The 18,480-nt window shown below is 37.1% G+C and overlaps 1 protein-coding gene across 25 annotated transcripts in view; it reads right to left on the reverse strand.

Moving 5' to 3' along the window:
* The window catches only part of TRIP12 (thyroid hormone receptor interactor 12), a 147,400-nt gene that overhangs the window by 100,414 nt on the left and 28,506 nt on the right, over positions 1-18,480 (reverse strand). For all 25 annotated transcript variants that reach the window (XM_049712509.1, XM_049712505.1, XM_033425905.2 and 22 more), the window contains one exon: positions 4,743-4,889. In XM_049712509.1, the coding sequence (XP_049568466.1) occupies positions 4,743-4,840 (98 nt within the window). In that variant the 5' untranslated portion in view covers positions 4,841-4,889. Of the gene's footprint in view, positions 1-4,742; positions 4,890-18,480 lie in introns of those variants that run through there.

The raw sequence follows: 18,480 nt of genomic DNA on the forward strand, positions 1-18,480 counted from the left end.
AGGATACTGAGTGAAAAAAGTAGGATCCAAAAGTATTTACAGTGTAATCAGCTACATGCTAAATTGTATTTTAAAGACAGATAGGGACTTCCCTGCAGGGGGCACGGGTTCAATCACTGGTCAGGGAACTCAGATTCTCCCCCCTCCTAAAAAATAACAGATAAAGACAGATAAAAATCAAAATATTAACACAGACAATCTCGGGATGATATCTATTTTCTTTCTGTGTTTTTCTGTATCCCATCCCTTTGAAATAGTTTTTTAAGCAAAATACAAATCTATTTCTTCCTGTATAATTAATGCTGGCTTAAAAAATCCCTGCTTTGACAATGTTAACAGAAAGCTACAACCTTTAGATTTCATAAAATTTTTTTACTCAGTAATAAATAATTATCAAAACTTTGCAGACAAATTTTGTACTGGGGGTGAGAAGGTGGGGTGGATTGGATTCAAGCATTTCCTCACACCATTAAAAAAACATTGACAGATTACAATAAAATGTAAAAAAGGAAGAAAAGAAACAAAGAGCTGATAGACTTGACTATCTAAATTTAAAATCTACTATAAATTAAAACAAACCAGAACAAGAATAAAACTAGCAAAATATACTTGCCCGTGTCAGTAGGTTGATACCCTTCCCATAAAGCGTTCTAATAAAAGAGCAAGTATCTCCAAAATTAAAACAAAGGACACTAATAGACAACTCATAAAATAAATTAAAATGGCCAATATGTGGGGAAGATCTTCAACTCTAAAGTAACCAAAGAAATGGTAACTTTAACCAAAGGAACTCTTTTTTCCACAAACTCTGATTAAAAATGGTGTGCTGGGGCTTCCCTGGTGGCGCAGTGGTTGAGAGTCCACCTGCCGATGCAGGGGACATGGGTTCGTGCCCCGGTCCGGGAAGATCCCACATGTCGCGGAGCAGCTGGGCCCGTGAGCCACGGCCGCTGAGCCTGCGCGTCCGGAGCCTGTGCTCCGCAACGGGAGAGGCCACAACAGTGAGAGGTCCACGTACCGCAAAAAAAAAAAAAAAAAAAAAAAAAAAAAAAAAAAATGGTGTGCTGTACTATGATTTGGCGAAATAGGCATTCTCACAAAGTATTAGTAGGAGTATAAATTGGTTTAATCAGAAAAGGAAAAAAGATAAAGTGGTTCAATCTTTCTGAAACACAATTTAGCATTCTGTTAAAAGTCTTCAAAATATTCATATCCTTAGGTCCTATGAACCCATTTCAGGAATTTGACTTGATAAAATCAGAATAATACTCAAATGTGATAGGCACAGCAGTAACATATTTCACAGAAAAAAACTGGGGTGGGGGGGGAGAATGGGACTAGAGGCCCTAATTTATATTATGGGATTTCATATCAAGGAAAATCATGGAGTAGAAATACTAACCATCATTATCTTTCGGTGGATGGATTGAATTTATCTTAATTCTTTTATTTTCCTGAAGCATCCCAATTTTCTTTTCTCAACATGCTGTGTTTTTATAACAAAAACAATGTAGAAGAAACCTCCACTACAGTAGTGTCAACCAAAGTTGCTATAATATTGAATTCAATCCCACCGCTGACATTTGAGAAAAACAAGAAAAAGCACATGATACAATGAAAATGCTACTGCATGGCAAAAAGGGAGGGAGAGCCTACAAATACCTGTGCTAGAAGTGGGAAATACTAGGTAGTATCGCTGAGAGCGAGCCCACAGACAAGCAGTGGAGGTGAGTGATTTCCTAAAGAAGAAAAGGAGAACAGAAAAGAGAGGAACAAAGCAACGATAGCCCAAAAAATTATGGAAGAAAGGAAAAGAGAAAAACAATAGAAGAGGAGGAAGATAATCTAGCTCAATTATGGACAGAGATGAAGGATAGGTGAAAAAGAATAGAGGGAATAATAAGGAGAAAATAAATATATCCCAAATATCCAACTTTCTTTTATCTTAAGGGTGAACTAAAACTTTTCTTCTTTAAAAAAAAAAAAGTAAGTGAGCTTGATTTAGGAAAAGGGCAGGAGTGGTCACAGGAAGGAAGCTACACATAGAAGACAACTTAACGCAAGTTCGGGAGGAAACAGAGTGAAGCAAAATGAATGAATTAAAAAATTCTAGGAGGGAAAAACTGCTCCTTAAATTCTAAACTGCATGAGTTAATACTCTTCAATTCTAAGTACTTCATACCCTCCTCTAAGTCCTTCTTCATCATTTGGATCAAGTGGTTTGTGCAGTAAAAACAGTTTGGCACAATGAAAGGAATCACCGACTTGCAAGTCAAGAGGTCAGGAATCAAGTCCTGACTCTACATACCAGCCACGTAAAGCTGAGCAAGCTACCGCATTTAGAAAACAGGGGCTACGTACTTAGCACACAGAGTTTCTGTGAGTCTCAAATTGAAAGAATATGTATAAAAAATGGCTTAACTAAAAATACTCCACCAGTGCTGTCGTAGTAGGTGCTGTTATTTATTACCACTATTTGAATCACTGTATCACTATGAATACATTCACAAGACCAATGCCACTATTTTTTGGAAACAAAAGCCACAATAACAGCGCTTTACTTATAGGAAAGCTAAGCAACAGAAGTTAGATTAAAAGAATAAAAATACAGTTGTAATTGCTCTCTCCGAATTAACCCCAATCCACTCACTCCCCAAAATGACTGGAGAGGTTTCTCAGAGGTTAGATAATTGTTAGCATAGCACACTCTACTGGGGCTTCAAAAATCAGTCTGGGGTTTGATGAAAAGGTCCCTTCCAGCTCTGAGACTGTATCACAAACAAAAGAATCAAGCTGTCTAAAATGGCAAAATGAAATTCAGATGTGCAAATATCTTCTAATTTGCATTCTTAGCCAAACTGATAAGACTTTTTGGCTAAAGTTCTAAATTTCTATGCCCTGATCATAATTATACTTATCCACATAAAAATAGGGAAAATCTATATATTCAAAGTTATTACTAAATTATGGTATTAACTACACACAATTGAACATGAAGACTTTAAAAGTCCTGTTTTTAAACAATTTTTAAAGACACAGGAAACAACACATATGATACTAGGTTTTAAAAAAGTGAATAGGCCCTCTTTTGTGTACTATTTTTGTGGGGAAATGTTTTTTAAAGACATGTAAAAGTTGAAATCATGAGAGCTGAAATGGGGCCACATTACTGAAAGGGAGGAGAGATTAAAGCTATAAAAACTCTAATTATACCTTGCTTTATATTCTTTGGCGTGTTTCTCCATTCGAAACACGCTTTGAAATTTTATTATTTTCCTTCACAACTGAGCATATCATAGATTGTCTTAAAGCACATGAACTTCAGGGAAACATCTGCCATTCTACAAATCTGACAGTTCCATCCTGATTACAACTTTTAAGCCAATGCATTTTAATAACTAGTATTAACTAGTATTATACTAGTTTATAACTAGTATTATACTAGTATAAATGTCCATTTGTTTTCCACTCATATTGTTAAATACATAATATAATAAAACATTTAAATAATTTTACAACATTATCACTGACGTGTAGAAAAGATAATGGTGCTGAAACGTCACTATGGATTTAGAAGTAATATACTGTGTGACAGTGCAAAATGTTTGTCAATCATATGCAAGGGTCTAAATATAACCTGAGGATTAATATGTACAAAACTGTAATTGTTCGAAAGGTGTGCGTAACTTAGGTGCACATGCGTGCACATGTATACACACATACATGCCTTAAAAAAAAAGAGCAACTAAGGAGGAATAGGCCAGTGTTAACAGTGACTACAAGTGGACTGTGAAACTGTGATGCTTTTCTTCATACTTTTCTATATTTTCCAAATTCTGTAAAATATGTAACATTTTTATAATGGGGAGTGATTTTTCTAATCAACAGCATAAATAAAGTTAAGTGTGGCTGCTCCCAAAGAACAATCTAAATGTAAAAAAGCAAAAAAATCTACAACAGAACTCTGTACTAAGCACTGCTCTCAGTTTAACATGTTAACAATACTGAAGTTAACTAGTAACCCTATGAAACAGATACCCCCACTGTGTGGACTAAAAAATTGAGGTTTCCTGAAAGATATTACAAAGGACACATAGCTATTTAAAGGCAGAGGCAGAAATTGCACACGAAGCTGTCCTAGTCCAAAGTCCAAACGTTTAACCAATTAAATCACCTGACATGAACAAGAAGTATTGCAATATCTTCTTTACATTTGACATTTACCATTTTTTTTATAATTTAGTAGACAACATACATGGTAATATCTCAAAATGTTGCATCAGGTAATCTTATTAGAGTTTAGCCATAATCTATTATAATCTAACCATGATTAGTCCATGGACTAAAAATTAGGCTCAAGTAATTCTGAGTATTTTATGCATAAAATGACAGTTCTTAGCTAAATCAGACACGAAATCTTGCATTCAAGAGAATGTATCGATTGTTCACACTACCTCCTATACAACGACTCCAACTAAAAAGATCAGCTCAACACCACACGCTGAGAATCGATGCGCTAACACAAGTCAGACAGACTTGCCAGCCTGTCAGTGTCCATGTGTTGTCAAAAAGTAAGACGGGAAAAAACTCAAAAAGCTAGCTATCAAAACTCAAGATCTTAAAACAAAGAAGCTTCCTTTCAATAAGGTAAATAAACCAAGTCACAACATACATAAAGGAAGGGATCACAAAGGGTTGAAATTACCATTTAAATTATCATTTAATTACCATTAAATACATACCTTCCTCCTATCGAGTCGTCTTGTGGTTGGGCCCCGGCAGTGTTCCTCTGTGAACGTCGCAGTGACCCCCCTGGATTGTTATTAGGCCGGTTGGACATTGGCACCTCTCTCTTGAAGGGACATACCCTTTCTAGACACTACCATTCACTAAAAGGGGGAAAAAAAGGAGAAAAAATAAAATGTCAACTATACATAGTACAACACCAGAAACAAATGAGGGGCACCAAAGATGAAGGGGAAATGTTATGCAAACAATTTGATCGTACAGCCTTCACCAATGCTGCAGTGTCTTATTAAACTGTGAAGTCTGGCTGATTAATGTGTTATAAAGTGTCAGGAATATATCAAATTCAAGGCATGAGGTCCAGAATCCCACACACAGAATTAACTTAGATTTCTCATGGAACGCTCAAGAAATCCCCAATTCAAAAAAACAGAGCACAAGTAGAAATCTGTTTCCACATCTAGTACTACATGGTAAAGGGCATTGCACCTAAAGTCAGAACACCTTGGCTCAAGTCCTGTGATAGAACGGGTAACTAACTAAAGGAGTCTGCCTTTGTATAAACCATAACCTCTAGCCTCAGATTCCTCAGGCACAGAATAAAAGCAACAAGCAACATATACCATGCTTACTTCACAGCACTGCTGTGAACAAATGAAATAATGAATACAAAGGAAATGGTAAAACTATAGTATCTTAATGGAGAAACAAGGAAAAAGCAGCTCAAGGACAGTAAATTGAGAAATGGTCCTAGATCTCCTGGATTTCAACATCAGCTGTGCTGGCTGTGACTCTGGACAAGAAACTTGACCTCTAGATTTTGTTTACCTCTTCTGTAAAGTATATTATCTACCTCATGGAGATGTTAGCAACAAGAAATGGTGAACATCATTCATAAGCTTAACAATTTAGTTCAAAACACAGTTATTAATTAATTTGAACTTTTTATCTTTCTGTAAGAAATTGTTATACAGGAAAAAATGCTGACACTCAAAGAAAATGAGTTTAACTGACAAAACAGGTCAATATTACTATCACAGAAAGAAAAAATTGCGATTTTTATAAATCAAATCTGACACAATTTTTCTTAAGCCTCCAGTCAAATTCCAGGTAGAGTTCTTTAATTACTTCTATTGATTGGGGAGGGAACAGAAGGAACGATCATATGACATTACAGAAACTTGTGCCAAAAAGAATGTAAATTAACCATAACTAAATCTATTATTGGATTTTAAGAGATTCCATGCAATGTAACAGGAAACTGGGTTTTCTTTTGAGTTACATGTTGACCCAATTCAGTAGAAAAGGACTGTTTCTTTCTGTCACACTTGCCCACATCACCAATTAATATACCAAATAAACTTCAGTCAGAAAGTTCAAATTACTAATATAATTACTCTCAATTTTAGAAAGAAAAAAAGAGGAAATACTATATAAACATTAAAAGAGAAAGAGGAAGGTTCAGTTTACATGTACTGATGGAAAGAAAGATCTCTCCAAGATATGCTTGGGGAAAAACGGTATAATCCCCATCTATGTGTACATATATATTTAAAAGGTTTGCATACGTATCTTTATATAGTATTTGCTCGTTAAAAATTGGTGGCAAGGGCTTCCCTGGTGGCGCAGTGGTTGAGAGTCCGCCTGCCGATGCAGGGGACGCGGGTTCGTGCCCCGGTCCAGGAAGATCCCACATGCCGCGGAGCAGCTAGGCCCGTGAGCCATGGCCGCTGAGCCTGCGCGTCCGGAGCCTGTGCTCCGCAACGGGAGAGGCCACAACAGTGAGAGGCCCACGTACCGCAAAAAAAAAAATTGGTGGCAATAAATTCATACAACAGACACTGTTAACAACCCGCCCCCCACGCGCCTTATCACCAGTTTCGCTTTCGATGGTTTCAGTTACCTACCTGATCAATCCTGGTACAAAAATATTAAATTGAAAATTCCAAAAATAAATAATTTGTAAGTTTTAAATTGTACAACATTCCTTGTAGCTGGTGAAATCTCATGCCATCCCTCTGTCCCGCTCAGGATGTGAATCATCCCTCTGCCCAATGTATCTACTATATACGCTCCCCACCAATTAGTATATGAAAAAACATAGTATATACAGGATTTGGTATTATCCACGGTTTCAGGCATCACTGGGGAGCTTGAAACGTATCCCCTGCAGATGGTACTGACTAACTTTGAGAAAGAGGACTGGGGGTCTGAAGTCTGAAACAAAAGGAGTCATTTTTGTTACTTATCCTTTGAAAGCAGTAAGGTAGGTCACTGGATTACAAATGCTGGGCTCTGGAGTTAAATGGCCTCTCACTGAGTTCAAATCTTAACTCCAATACCAACAAAATGTATGACCTCGTACATAAAGTCCTCTGTGCTTCACTCTATCGAATGGGGATAAAGAACTTATCCTATAGAGTAGCTGTGAGCATTAAATGAGAAGATCCATACAAACCACTTAACACAGTGCCTATCACATTGCAAGGGCTCAGTACACACCAACTATTATTATTACTATAAACATTTATTCAGAATAAAAAAATACTTGTGATAAAATTATGTTGGCAGAAACTGCCATAAAACCTATGGGTCAACATGAGTTTTAAACTTCTAGCAATATCGTTTCAAAAGTGAATTTTGGGGCTTCCCTGGTGGTGCAGTGGTTGAGAGTCCGCCTGCCGATGCAGGGGACACAGGTTCGTGCCCCGGTCCGGGAAGATCCCACATGCCGCGGAGCGGCTGGGCCTGTGAGTCACGGCCGCTGAGCCTGCGCGTCTGGAGCCTGTGCTCCGCGACGGGAGAGGCCACAATAGTGAGGGGCCCGCGTACCGCAAAAAAAAAAAAAAAAGTGAATTTTGCTACAAAGAAAACACAGTGTTCTTAATTAAGGGTGAGCATCACAATCACCTGAGAAGCTTTGTCAAAAAATGAATGCCTGACCTCTGCCCTCAGAGATTCTGATTCTGTGGGTGCAGAAATTGGACATACATTTTGAAAGGGCTCTCCTGGTTGTACAGATCTAAAGAACAATTGTATCCCATTCAAGAACTAAATAAAAAGACCAATCTATTTCAGAATTCATCCAACAAGTTTTACTACTTCAAACACCATCTCAATGCCATCTTGCTTGGACGCTAAACAGTATGGACACAAGAGGATAGCATGATACTGTTCCTTTCACTTTAAAAAGCAAAGAATACTATTATTAAACAGGGTTAGGAGATCTGGGCTTCCCTAGTGGTGCAGTGGTTAAGAATCCTCCTGCCAGGGGACTTCCCTGGCGGTCCAGTGGTTAAGCCTCTGCCTTCCAATGCAGGGGGCGTGGGTTCGATCCCTGGTCAGGGAGCTAAGATCCCACATGCCTCGAGGCCAAAAAACCAAAAAAAAAAAAGAATCCTCCTGCCAATGCAGGGGACACGGGTTTGAGCCCTGGTCTGGGAAGATCCCACATGCCGTGGAGCAACTAAGCCCATGCATCACAACTACTGAGCCTGTGCTCTAGAGCCCGCGAGCCACAACTACTTAAGCCCACGCGCCTAGAGCCCGTGCTCCGCAAAAAGAGAAGCCACCACAATGAGAAGCCCGCCCACCCCAACGAAGAGTAGCTCCCGCTCACCACAACTAGAGAAAGCCCGCTCGCAACAACGGAAACCCAAAGCAGCCAAAAATAAATAAATTAAATAAATTTATATAAAAATTAAAAAAACAGGGTTAGGAGATCTCACCTGCCCACTTCCTGCTATTAAATGCCTACGGTATGTCATAGGGTCTTAAGTGATTCAAATGAATATAAGTCACACTAGTTAATTTGACCTATAGCTAGCAAAGTAACCTTAATAATGCTCCCAACACCTTCGGAGCTTGTCAACCAGCACCAGGTGGTTCATGGATAATTCTTGGAATTTGAGAGGAAAAGTGGCAAATAAGAAGACACTTATTTATCAAAGTGCTACCTGCTTTTAAAGCATAAATTGAACTTTAAGGAACATGGCCGGACTCCGTAAAACTTTGGAGTTTGAATTGCCCACAAGTAAATATAAGAGTCACATATAATACACATAGGATCTCCCCCCAACGCCCCTGCCCGGTGTCAACAAATCCAGAGACAGAAGGGACCCTTGGAGGTGATCAAGTTCAAGCCCTTACATTACAGACAATTCCAAATGAAGCAAGTTCAAAGTCATCTGATAAGGAACTCGTCCTCTGAACCCTGATATGGAGAAGACCTATCACCTCCAGAGATCACCATTACCTCAAATTCACAAAATTTAACTCTTCTTTTGACTCCAGATAAGAGCCTAAAAATCACCATGCAATGATTTCCTTCTTGTTACGTGAATATTCCATGCTGTCTTCACCAATTAGTACACCTACCATATTTTATTAATTAAATTTTAAAACATACAAGTGAGTTATAAAAACTCACTTGTATGTGTTTTAATAATAAAAAACTACATTACTACAAATTGTTTTGATAAACTGAAATGAATATGAACTCAAAGATTCCATCTTAATAGGTATCTTACAATGTTGAAACTAGAAGGTTTAAGTCCAGTCTATTAATAACCCTATCAAGTCCTGAAATATACTACTCTTCTAACCATGGATATATGCCTTCGTTTCAGTGGAAACAATCACCGATATTTTTCACATGAAACCATTGACGTTAATTCCTAAAGCACTGAAATAAAAGAGATGGCATACATGACTCTGAATTCAATGGAAAAAGCACAGAAACCCTGACACGTTCAAGACTGAAAGCGAACTCACAGAACAGACTAACAGTTACCAGAGGCAGGATAGGGGGTGGGTCAAATGGGTAAAGCAAGTCAAAAGGTACAAACTTCCAGTTGAAAAATAAATAAGTCTTATTACTATGGGGATGTAATGTACAGCATGGAGATTAAAAGTTAATACTACTGTATTGCATGTTTGAAAGTTGCTACGAAAACAGATCTTAAAAAAAAAATTCTGTATGTATGGTGACAGATGTTAACCAGACTTAGTGTTACTGATCATTTTGCAATATATACAAATATCAAATCACTGTTGTGCACCTGAAACTAATATGATGGTGGCTGTCAATTATACCTCAATTAAAAAAACTACTTGCCCTGAAAACAAACTCATGATAACTTTGTTCACAGCTCTAAGCATCAACAAACTTGCTCACTGATCAGGTTAAATGGCATATGAATTTTATGTGAAAACGTATTTACCTCTTCAGGCAAACAGAATTTCTTCAGGAAAAAAAGAAATGCATACTAATCTACATTTTAAAATTCATTTTCAAAGTTTTATAAGAAGGACATTCTTTCTAGGAAACTTCAACTGCAAACATTCTGGAAATTGATTTTTCCTTTAATTTCTCAACTCAGAATCAGAAAAGAGAGGTTAAGGCTAGGGAAAAAAATTAACTTTAGGATTCTTCCCAGTCAAATGGCCAAAAGTATGAAATGAAAACAAAGGTTATCATTTGTGCAAAGTTTTTTTCACATGAAGGAAGCTGGATAGACTGGAGAACATATCTCCAATTTAGTGACCAAGAGCAGTCATGAACAGTCCCAAACCAAGCTAATACATTTCTATTATCTATTATTTGATAGGCAACTCTAAAAACTGAAGGAAAGTTGCATTATTTTCACAGTAAAGATAACATTTTTCTAAAAATCTAACATCCCAATGCAGTATCTGTAGCAAGTTTTCAGAAGTGACATTTAATGGGAATCTTATTTATCATTGTGTCCCCCCCGCCCCGCTCCCGCCAATTTCTTATGCCTTCTATTTAGATGTGGTCCTCCAAAGAGACTTGGTTTGGCTTCAGACTGTAAAACTGGAGTTTAATAGCAACAGTAGTAAACACAATTTCCATAACACTTTATTCATATGTTTATTCTAATAAGCAAAATTTAAATGTGCCAATGGGCCTTTATTAACCATGTTGTTTACTATTCCTACTTTACAAACAAGGAAACTGAAGTTTTACAAAATTAAGTTGCCTGCATGCAACAAGTAACAGCATTCAGACCTGCAGGCTGCAAGCAATAGCAGATGTAAACAACTGCATACACCAGATCAAAAAAGGATATGACTACATCTTAGGAGAAAGGACAGGAAGTTAAACGTACCAGGGGCAGTATTAAACAACTCTACAATGAAATGGAATGCAAGTCACTCTTGCTTATACCAGGAGTCATTCTTGCTTAAGTAAAAATGGCAAGGACTTCAAACACGACTGTCTTTAAAATGGGAATGAATATCCTTTAAGCTTCCCTAAGAGCAAGGGATTGAGATATAGAGGAAAATAAAACAATCCCTGCTCACAAGGAGCTTACTGCTCTATATCCCCACACTAGACTAAATCCTGGCTCTGCTACTTAATAAAAATGAGACATATACAATACTTTACACCTTCATCTGTTTCTCCATTAAACTAGAGATAACACTATTAATTTAGGGTTTGGGTACTACAGACAACATATATTAAGGCTCTTGGAATGGTGCCTGACACATACAGCAGTCATTTAATGAGTGCCTATTAGCACAATTAAATGACTGGTGAATCTGGGGAAGAAGGGGGGGGTCATCAAGTCTACATCAAGTCCAACATCTTGAAAGGAAAGGAATTAGGGAGGAAAAAAATGACCCCCAAAATTCTATAAAACCATTTAGGACAGTTTATATTTCACTTTGATTTAGGAAGGAGGTGAAAAAAACAAAAACAAAAAAAAAACACTAGTTAGCATGTATAGTATAGTTACAAGTCAAATGTCAAACTCTTAGTAGTTGTATCTGTTATACAACAGTGCAACCTGGTTCATGAACCTTTAATGAACAAAGCATTAGTTTAGAAAGCTAAACATTAGTCTGCATTAGGGAAATGGACAGAAATGTATTGTCTTTCTCCCAGTTAATCAGAAAAGTTCTGAAGAGAAAAAATAAGAGTAAGAGCCACTGAGTACAGGGGAAAGAGCTAGGTTATCTGAGAATGGGGTCTCAGGCATTTAATTCAATTTAGGGGCATTGCAACCATTCCAATGTCATGTTGGGACGTTGTGCAACATGTAAAAATAGTTATTTCCAAATTATATTTTCCAAATTATATTTTTTGTAACACTAGAAAAGAACATTCGCTGGCAAAAATACAGGTTTTAAAGTGAATATTAAAATAAAAATGATTATGGGTAATGTTTATTTTGTGCTTACCATGTCCCTGGCAAAGTGCCTCTTCGTTTAATTTTCACAACCTTACAAAATTGGTAGGACAAGAAATAACCTTCCTTTAGAGAAACTGTGGCACACAGTAGGTTGTAATAACCCTAAGGCTGCTGTTACAAGGCCAGCACTCAAACACAGGTTTGACCTAAAGTCCACGCTCTTTATGACTATACTATATGACTGAACAAATGAAGAAAAAATAATTCTACGTTTCCCTTTTTTAAAAAGTCAAAACACTAAGAGAACATGACACTGCAAGCTAGGAGGGATATCTAGAAGGTCCTAATCCTTTTATATTTCCTTGAGATAATCAGTTTAACTGAACAATCCTTAAATGAGTAATAATCATAAAACACGCTAAATGATATGAGAAGTAGTATCAAAGGTAATACTGTAAATAAAAACAACAAAAAAAGGGTAACTTAATTTCATCCTCAGCAGGTTGAAAAGGTCCAGTTTAAAAGGTTAGAGGACTTCCCTGGTGGCACAGTGGTTAAGAATCCGCCTGCCAATGCAGGGGACACGAGTTCGAGCCCTGGTCCGGGAAGATCCCACATGCCGCGGAGCAACTAAGCCCGCGCGCCACAACTACTGAGCCTGCGTTCTAAAGCCTGTGAGCCACAGCTACTGAGCCCGCGTGCTGCAACTACTGTAGCCTGCGTGCCTACAGCCCGTGCTCCGCAACAAGAGAAACAACCACAATGAGAAGCCTGCGCACCGCAAAGAAGAGTAGCCCCCACTCGCCGCACCTAGAGAAAGCCCGCACCTGTGAAGACCCAACGCAGCCAAAAATAAATAAACAGATTTATTTAAAAAAAAAAATCTGGGAAGAACATGGACCTAAGAAATAAGTCTGAACTGTATCATGAAGGGCCTAAAGCTAAAAACTTGGGGTTTAAGACCTACAGATAAGCAGACCAACTATTAAGTTACCAAACAGACTTAAGGGTGGATGAGGGTCCGATAACAATGGAAAGTGAATGAAGAGATAGGAATCAGTAAACATTTAGACAATAAAATCTATACCATGAGGAGGAAAAAAAAAAAATGTCTAGGATTGTGTTTCTCAAACTTCAGCATATATATGAATGGGGACATTAAAATGTCAAGTTTCTTACTCTGGTGACAAGGGTTAAGAAAAGTTATTTAAAACATATAAAGAAAGAAGATGACTGCATACCCTTTCAATGCCATATGAAACACTATTTAACAGGCTCAGCTAGGAACTATTTAATTTTTCTAGAAGACAGAAGCATTAATTTGCTATTTCCTATTAATTAGGGTTTCAGACAATGAATTTACATGTTATCTTGCAGATGTGTATGTAGAAGAAATACAAACAACAGTACCAGTAGACGTAATCCCAAAGACTGCAGTTTTCTGCCCAATGGGACATTACCATCTAAAGTTCTTTATTAAATTGCCTATAAATATCCAGTTCCTCAAATGTTATATGAATCAGCTTATCCTAACAGGTTCCCTTAATTAATTAGTGAGTTAAATAAATCTTTACTATGTGTTTACTCCATAGTTCTAAGTTATGCTTTTAACTTTAGAAAATTTTAAAAAACAGATGGTAGTAACGTTACCAAATGGTACACATGGGGTAGAAAAATACAGTGTTAAACATGTCAAATGAGTTTGTAGGCTTTGTAGATAAAGAGTTCCACTATGCAGATGCAAATAAAGATCTAGAATTAAGTAGGTAACTGAATATGCACATGGAAGAAATTATCAGCAGGCAAGAGATAGATGAAACCAAGATAATCAATGAGATTTCATTTTCTCTAGGAAAAGCACGCAGCATAAAGAGAAGAACAAGCCCAGGGTGGAACTTTGGGAAAGACTAAAATCTAAGGAAAACAGAAAAGAAAGAATCTAGTTGAGGAGAATCAGGGACTCATCAGAAGTACAGGGAATAAACGATGAAGGTATACAAAAAAACAAAACAAGAAGTATGAGGGGAAAAAATCAGGATGGTAGTACTGAAGACACGAATGAATAAAAAAATGGATAGGAAGAGTTCAAATGTCACAGAAAGGGCAGACACACGAAACTGCAACATGTCCATCAGATTAAGAAATCTGTGAGAGCTGCTTCTAGAAATGGTGGGGGAGGAGAGGGTGTGGTTAAGTTAGGTAGACAGTAAAGACTAACTTTCTTGAGCAAAGGCTAGGCTACAAAGAAGACACAGAAGAGAAAATAGCCAACGAGGTAAGGGGAAGCAGGACTGACAAAGGCTGTGTGTGCAGGAGTGTTCGTGATTTTCCTATTTTTCCTTTTTTAAAAAAATAAGTCTTGGGCATATTTATATATGTAAAGAAAATTACTGAAAGAAAAAGGCTGGGAATAAGGTATAGTTTACTAATGAAGTCCTACAGGAGAAAAAGAAAGAATTAAGAGCATAAGCCTTAGAGCAGAGGAAAAGCATATCACATCAATCTCAAAGGCACGAGATGACAAATGGCAGCAAGGATGTGCATGCCTAGCTTAACAGAACCTGTGATTTTAAGGTATGAGACCAGTAAGGGAGAATGGAGATTTCAAAGAGTTACCTAATACAGAACAGGGAAAGGGGATGACTATGGGCAAAGAGGACTACAGAGCGGCATGAAGAACCTACTGAGAGTAGAAACCATAAACATAAGTGGCAGCCCACACCTGATGTAATTTTCTCGTTTATGTAAGAGGAAATTCTCATCCAGAGTGAACTGCAGCGGAGCATACATCTATTTAGGGACACACCTAACACACACACAGTCCAGCTCTCCAGAATGCCAGTGCAAGGTATACTTTCCACTATGCCATTCTAAACATGAATTTAACCACTTTCTGTTTATTGATTTGTTGACAGCTAATCCATTTAGAGAGATGGAAATAGAACACAATTGACCCTGAATAATTTCTATACTATGCCTTCATTTACGAAGTGCAAATAACTGAAGTGCTTGCAGCAAACACTTGAAAAACTTGAAAGATCAAGTATCACCCAACACTGAACAACAAAATTCAACACTGGGCACACAAACTGATGCCAGCATCCACGTTTCATGATTGTAATAGGCCTTGAGAATCTGCCTTACTGTCACCTGGCAAGAGTCAATGAGATTAATTTTGGCATCATTTTCACAAAGACTACATTTTTTGAGTATTAAGCCATACAATTCATGCTATAGCTCTCTTAGAAATGTCCATTTTCTTGTTCAGCAAAAATTAAGATTCACAATTGTCTCTGTTAATACATTAATTACACATAATAGACTCCAATACTCCTTGAGTCTAAGCACACTTGATTCAAAAGATTTTAAAATTTAACCCAGATATTATTACAAGAATAGAAATAGGAGATAGCAGGGTAATGACTCTTTTTCTTGATTTCCTCCCTGAAATAAAGAAAAATGAATAAATGCTTTAAAAATTCGGAAGAAATCTCCACGTAAAATGAAACTAGAGAAAAGTTGGCTACACGCTAACTCACAGAAGAAAATTTGCCAGATACAATAAAATCTGTACCAAAAACAGGGAAGAGGTAAAGACCAGAGCTTAAAAAATAAAAAAAAAATAAAAGGTAAGAAGATGATCTTAAAGGTTCCTATCAATGACCCTTTCGTTGAAAAAACTAAACTGTGGAGCAAGGGCAACAAAAGATCAAAAGTACCCCCACCTGGGAGCCAGCTTCCCAGGCCAGAACCGCAAGGGAGGTGAGGCACCTAAAAAAGGAGGCAGTGGCGTGTTTGTATTGAACAGTGCCCTGATTAACCAAGACAAAGAACAGCCTAAACTGGAGGAGAGAAGCAGGGAAGAGAAAGAGCAACTCCAAAATTAAGATCAGCTGGGCAAACAATCACTAAGCCACCAAGCAAAAGGTACTGCAATGGCTCTCCACCAAAATGATCTGCTCTGATCAAAGGGAGAAAATAACCAAAATCAAAACTGAGAATTCTACCAGGCAGAGGAAGCAATTCAAAATGGTGGAAAGATGTTCTGAAACAAAAACAACCTGAAGGGTACTAAAAGGGAGGCCATGGTTAATAAAAGAAACAGAAGAAAAAAATAATACTATTGCATAATTGTAAAAGTAAGTTATAAAACAGGAAGAAGACAACTTTAAGAGTTGTTTATCTCTGCCACAATTAGAAGGAAAATGCTATATACACTAAAAATGGAACTATTGTCAAGGTTTTGTTAAGCAAAACAGCAGGCACAGAATACTGGGCACAGAATATGTTATGTCAACATATATATTACTACATTTGTAATTATCATTGGCATAAATATTATCAATAGAGAATACATTAAAAAAAAAACTATTTAAATCAGCTACCTTGTTAGAATAGGACCCTATAAGGCCTTTTACATTTTGAATCATGTACTATTTCCCTACACAATAAATTCTTTAAACAATTATGCATGTTGTAATTTTAACTCTATAGATGATACTTAGTAGGTAAAAGTAACCAGAAAAAATAACTCAAAATATTAGCCATTTTTAGAACATTCTTTTCTCATTTTCATTTTTAAAAATTATGTGATCTCATTACTAAAAACGGGAGAAACAGAGTATTTTCACAGGTTTCTATATCCCAGGCACATGTTCATCTTCAAAAAAAAAAAAACAAACTAATTTTGTAATACAAATTCTGTTTCCAAGAAAATGGAGTTCTTAACTGCCTAAAACACAGTCTATAGAGAATGACATACAAACTTTTGCACCAAAAGTTTCTTTTGTACAACACTAATATAATCATCAATCAATTTATCACAGATATAGCCCAGCCCAGCCACTTCTAAGATTCAGAGCAACTCAAATCCCTAATATAAATCCTATCTTAACTCATACAGCTTATATAATCCTTCAGACTACTAATTACATTTAGAAGACTATTTTTTCTTCTTCTTAAAGTCTCCAGGATTATAAACTAGTCAGCAACTTTTAGTCCATATGCCCAAGATTGCTCACAGGTCCAGTTTTAACAGGTCCAAGTCTGTTGGCTACCATAATTCGCCAGTCAGTCGGGGCTGAAGGTCAGCTTACACTAGCATTTTTAGTACATCCTCTTAAAGATGTTCCTCTCTACCTAGCCAGGAATGAACAGACAAACGGGAAAGGTTACTGAACTGATAGTCTCTAAAATCTGGTTCAGCTCTATTTTTATAAGACCCTAACCTAACATTCATTTTCACTTTTCCTAAACAGAGTACTTTTAAGTAAAGATCTAGGAACACCACTATCAGACACAGTGATTATCAAAAGGGAAAAACTATTGAGGGAGGGAGGAGAGAATGATTTGTAAATGCCTCTCTCCACCAAGGGACAGAGAGATGACTGCTGGGTAAGAATCACTGTTATTGAAAACAAAATACAAGGTATCCTGCAGATTACACCAAGGTGCTCCCTATGGACAAAAGCAATTTATGTTTGGTAAATGACCTTTAGAGCATAGGGACACACATAAGGTAATACTTTCAGAATATTCTTCAATACATGTTCTTGTCACTGCTGTGTACTCCACCATAATAATGAAATCACAGAGGTTAATCTCTTTAACATAGCTTGTATTAGAAAGAATGCCTGCCTTGCAACAAAAATTATTTCAACATTGTGATCATCACAGATTGGTACAAACTCTTGGAAACAACAGGTATGTAGCTTGTCATTATCAGTGATAGAATCTGGAGAATTTTCAGCCACAGATATGACTAAGTTTGTGGTAAGGCTCAAGAGAAAGAAAGCAATGAAATGTAACTCAAAGTTGGGGAGAAAAGATACAGACCATTACTTTAATGCAAGGTGAACAATGTACAGTGCCAAATTTTTGTTTAAGATCATGTATGTCATAGGGATTGTGTCTAAATTCAGAAAGTCTCAGAAAATATTTTTCAAAGGTTAAAAAAAAACACCCACATTTAGAATGTCATACTCTAATGACCAGTTCCTTACATTTCTATAAATAGTAGCATTTTTACCAAAAATAAGTAGGTGCTAATGATTGCCTCTATACTGAGCCAAAACATGTATAGCCAGGAAAAATATAAAAGTTGTTATTCCCCAAATTAAGCTTTTAATACAGATTTCAGGGCCCTATCAGGACGCGGGTAAGGAAAAATCAAACTATTATTCAAAAGCCCCTTGCACTATTCTAATTATCAGCTAGGTTTAAGAGCTGACACAGTTACACTTTTTCTGCTATCATTACATATCACCTAATCCTATGCAAACTGTACAAGACTCCCCATATCCCATAATTAAAAACTGCCACTAATGTCCTTAGAATCCACAATCCCACTTCCAGGAATCTTCCAGGAAGCTAACCTAAAGAAACACCTGCACAAGTCTGCAAGCATATATGTAATCAAGATGCTTGCTGCAGTATGTCACAGAGGAAAAAAACTGAAGATCCAAAAGTTCTTAGTTGGGAAATGGTTAAATAAGCACACTGTAGCAATTCTATGGCATGCTTAGAGGTCCTTAAAAACAGAGGTAGATTTGTAAATACTACACTGATAGGAAAC

The sequence above is a fragment of the Orcinus orca genome, chromosome 7 (assembly GCF_937001465.1).
Source record: "Orcinus orca chromosome 7, mOrcOrc1.1, whole genome shotgun sequence".
NCBI classification, from domain to species: Eukaryota; Metazoa; Chordata; class Mammalia; order Artiodactyla; family Delphinidae; genus Orcinus; species Orcinus orca.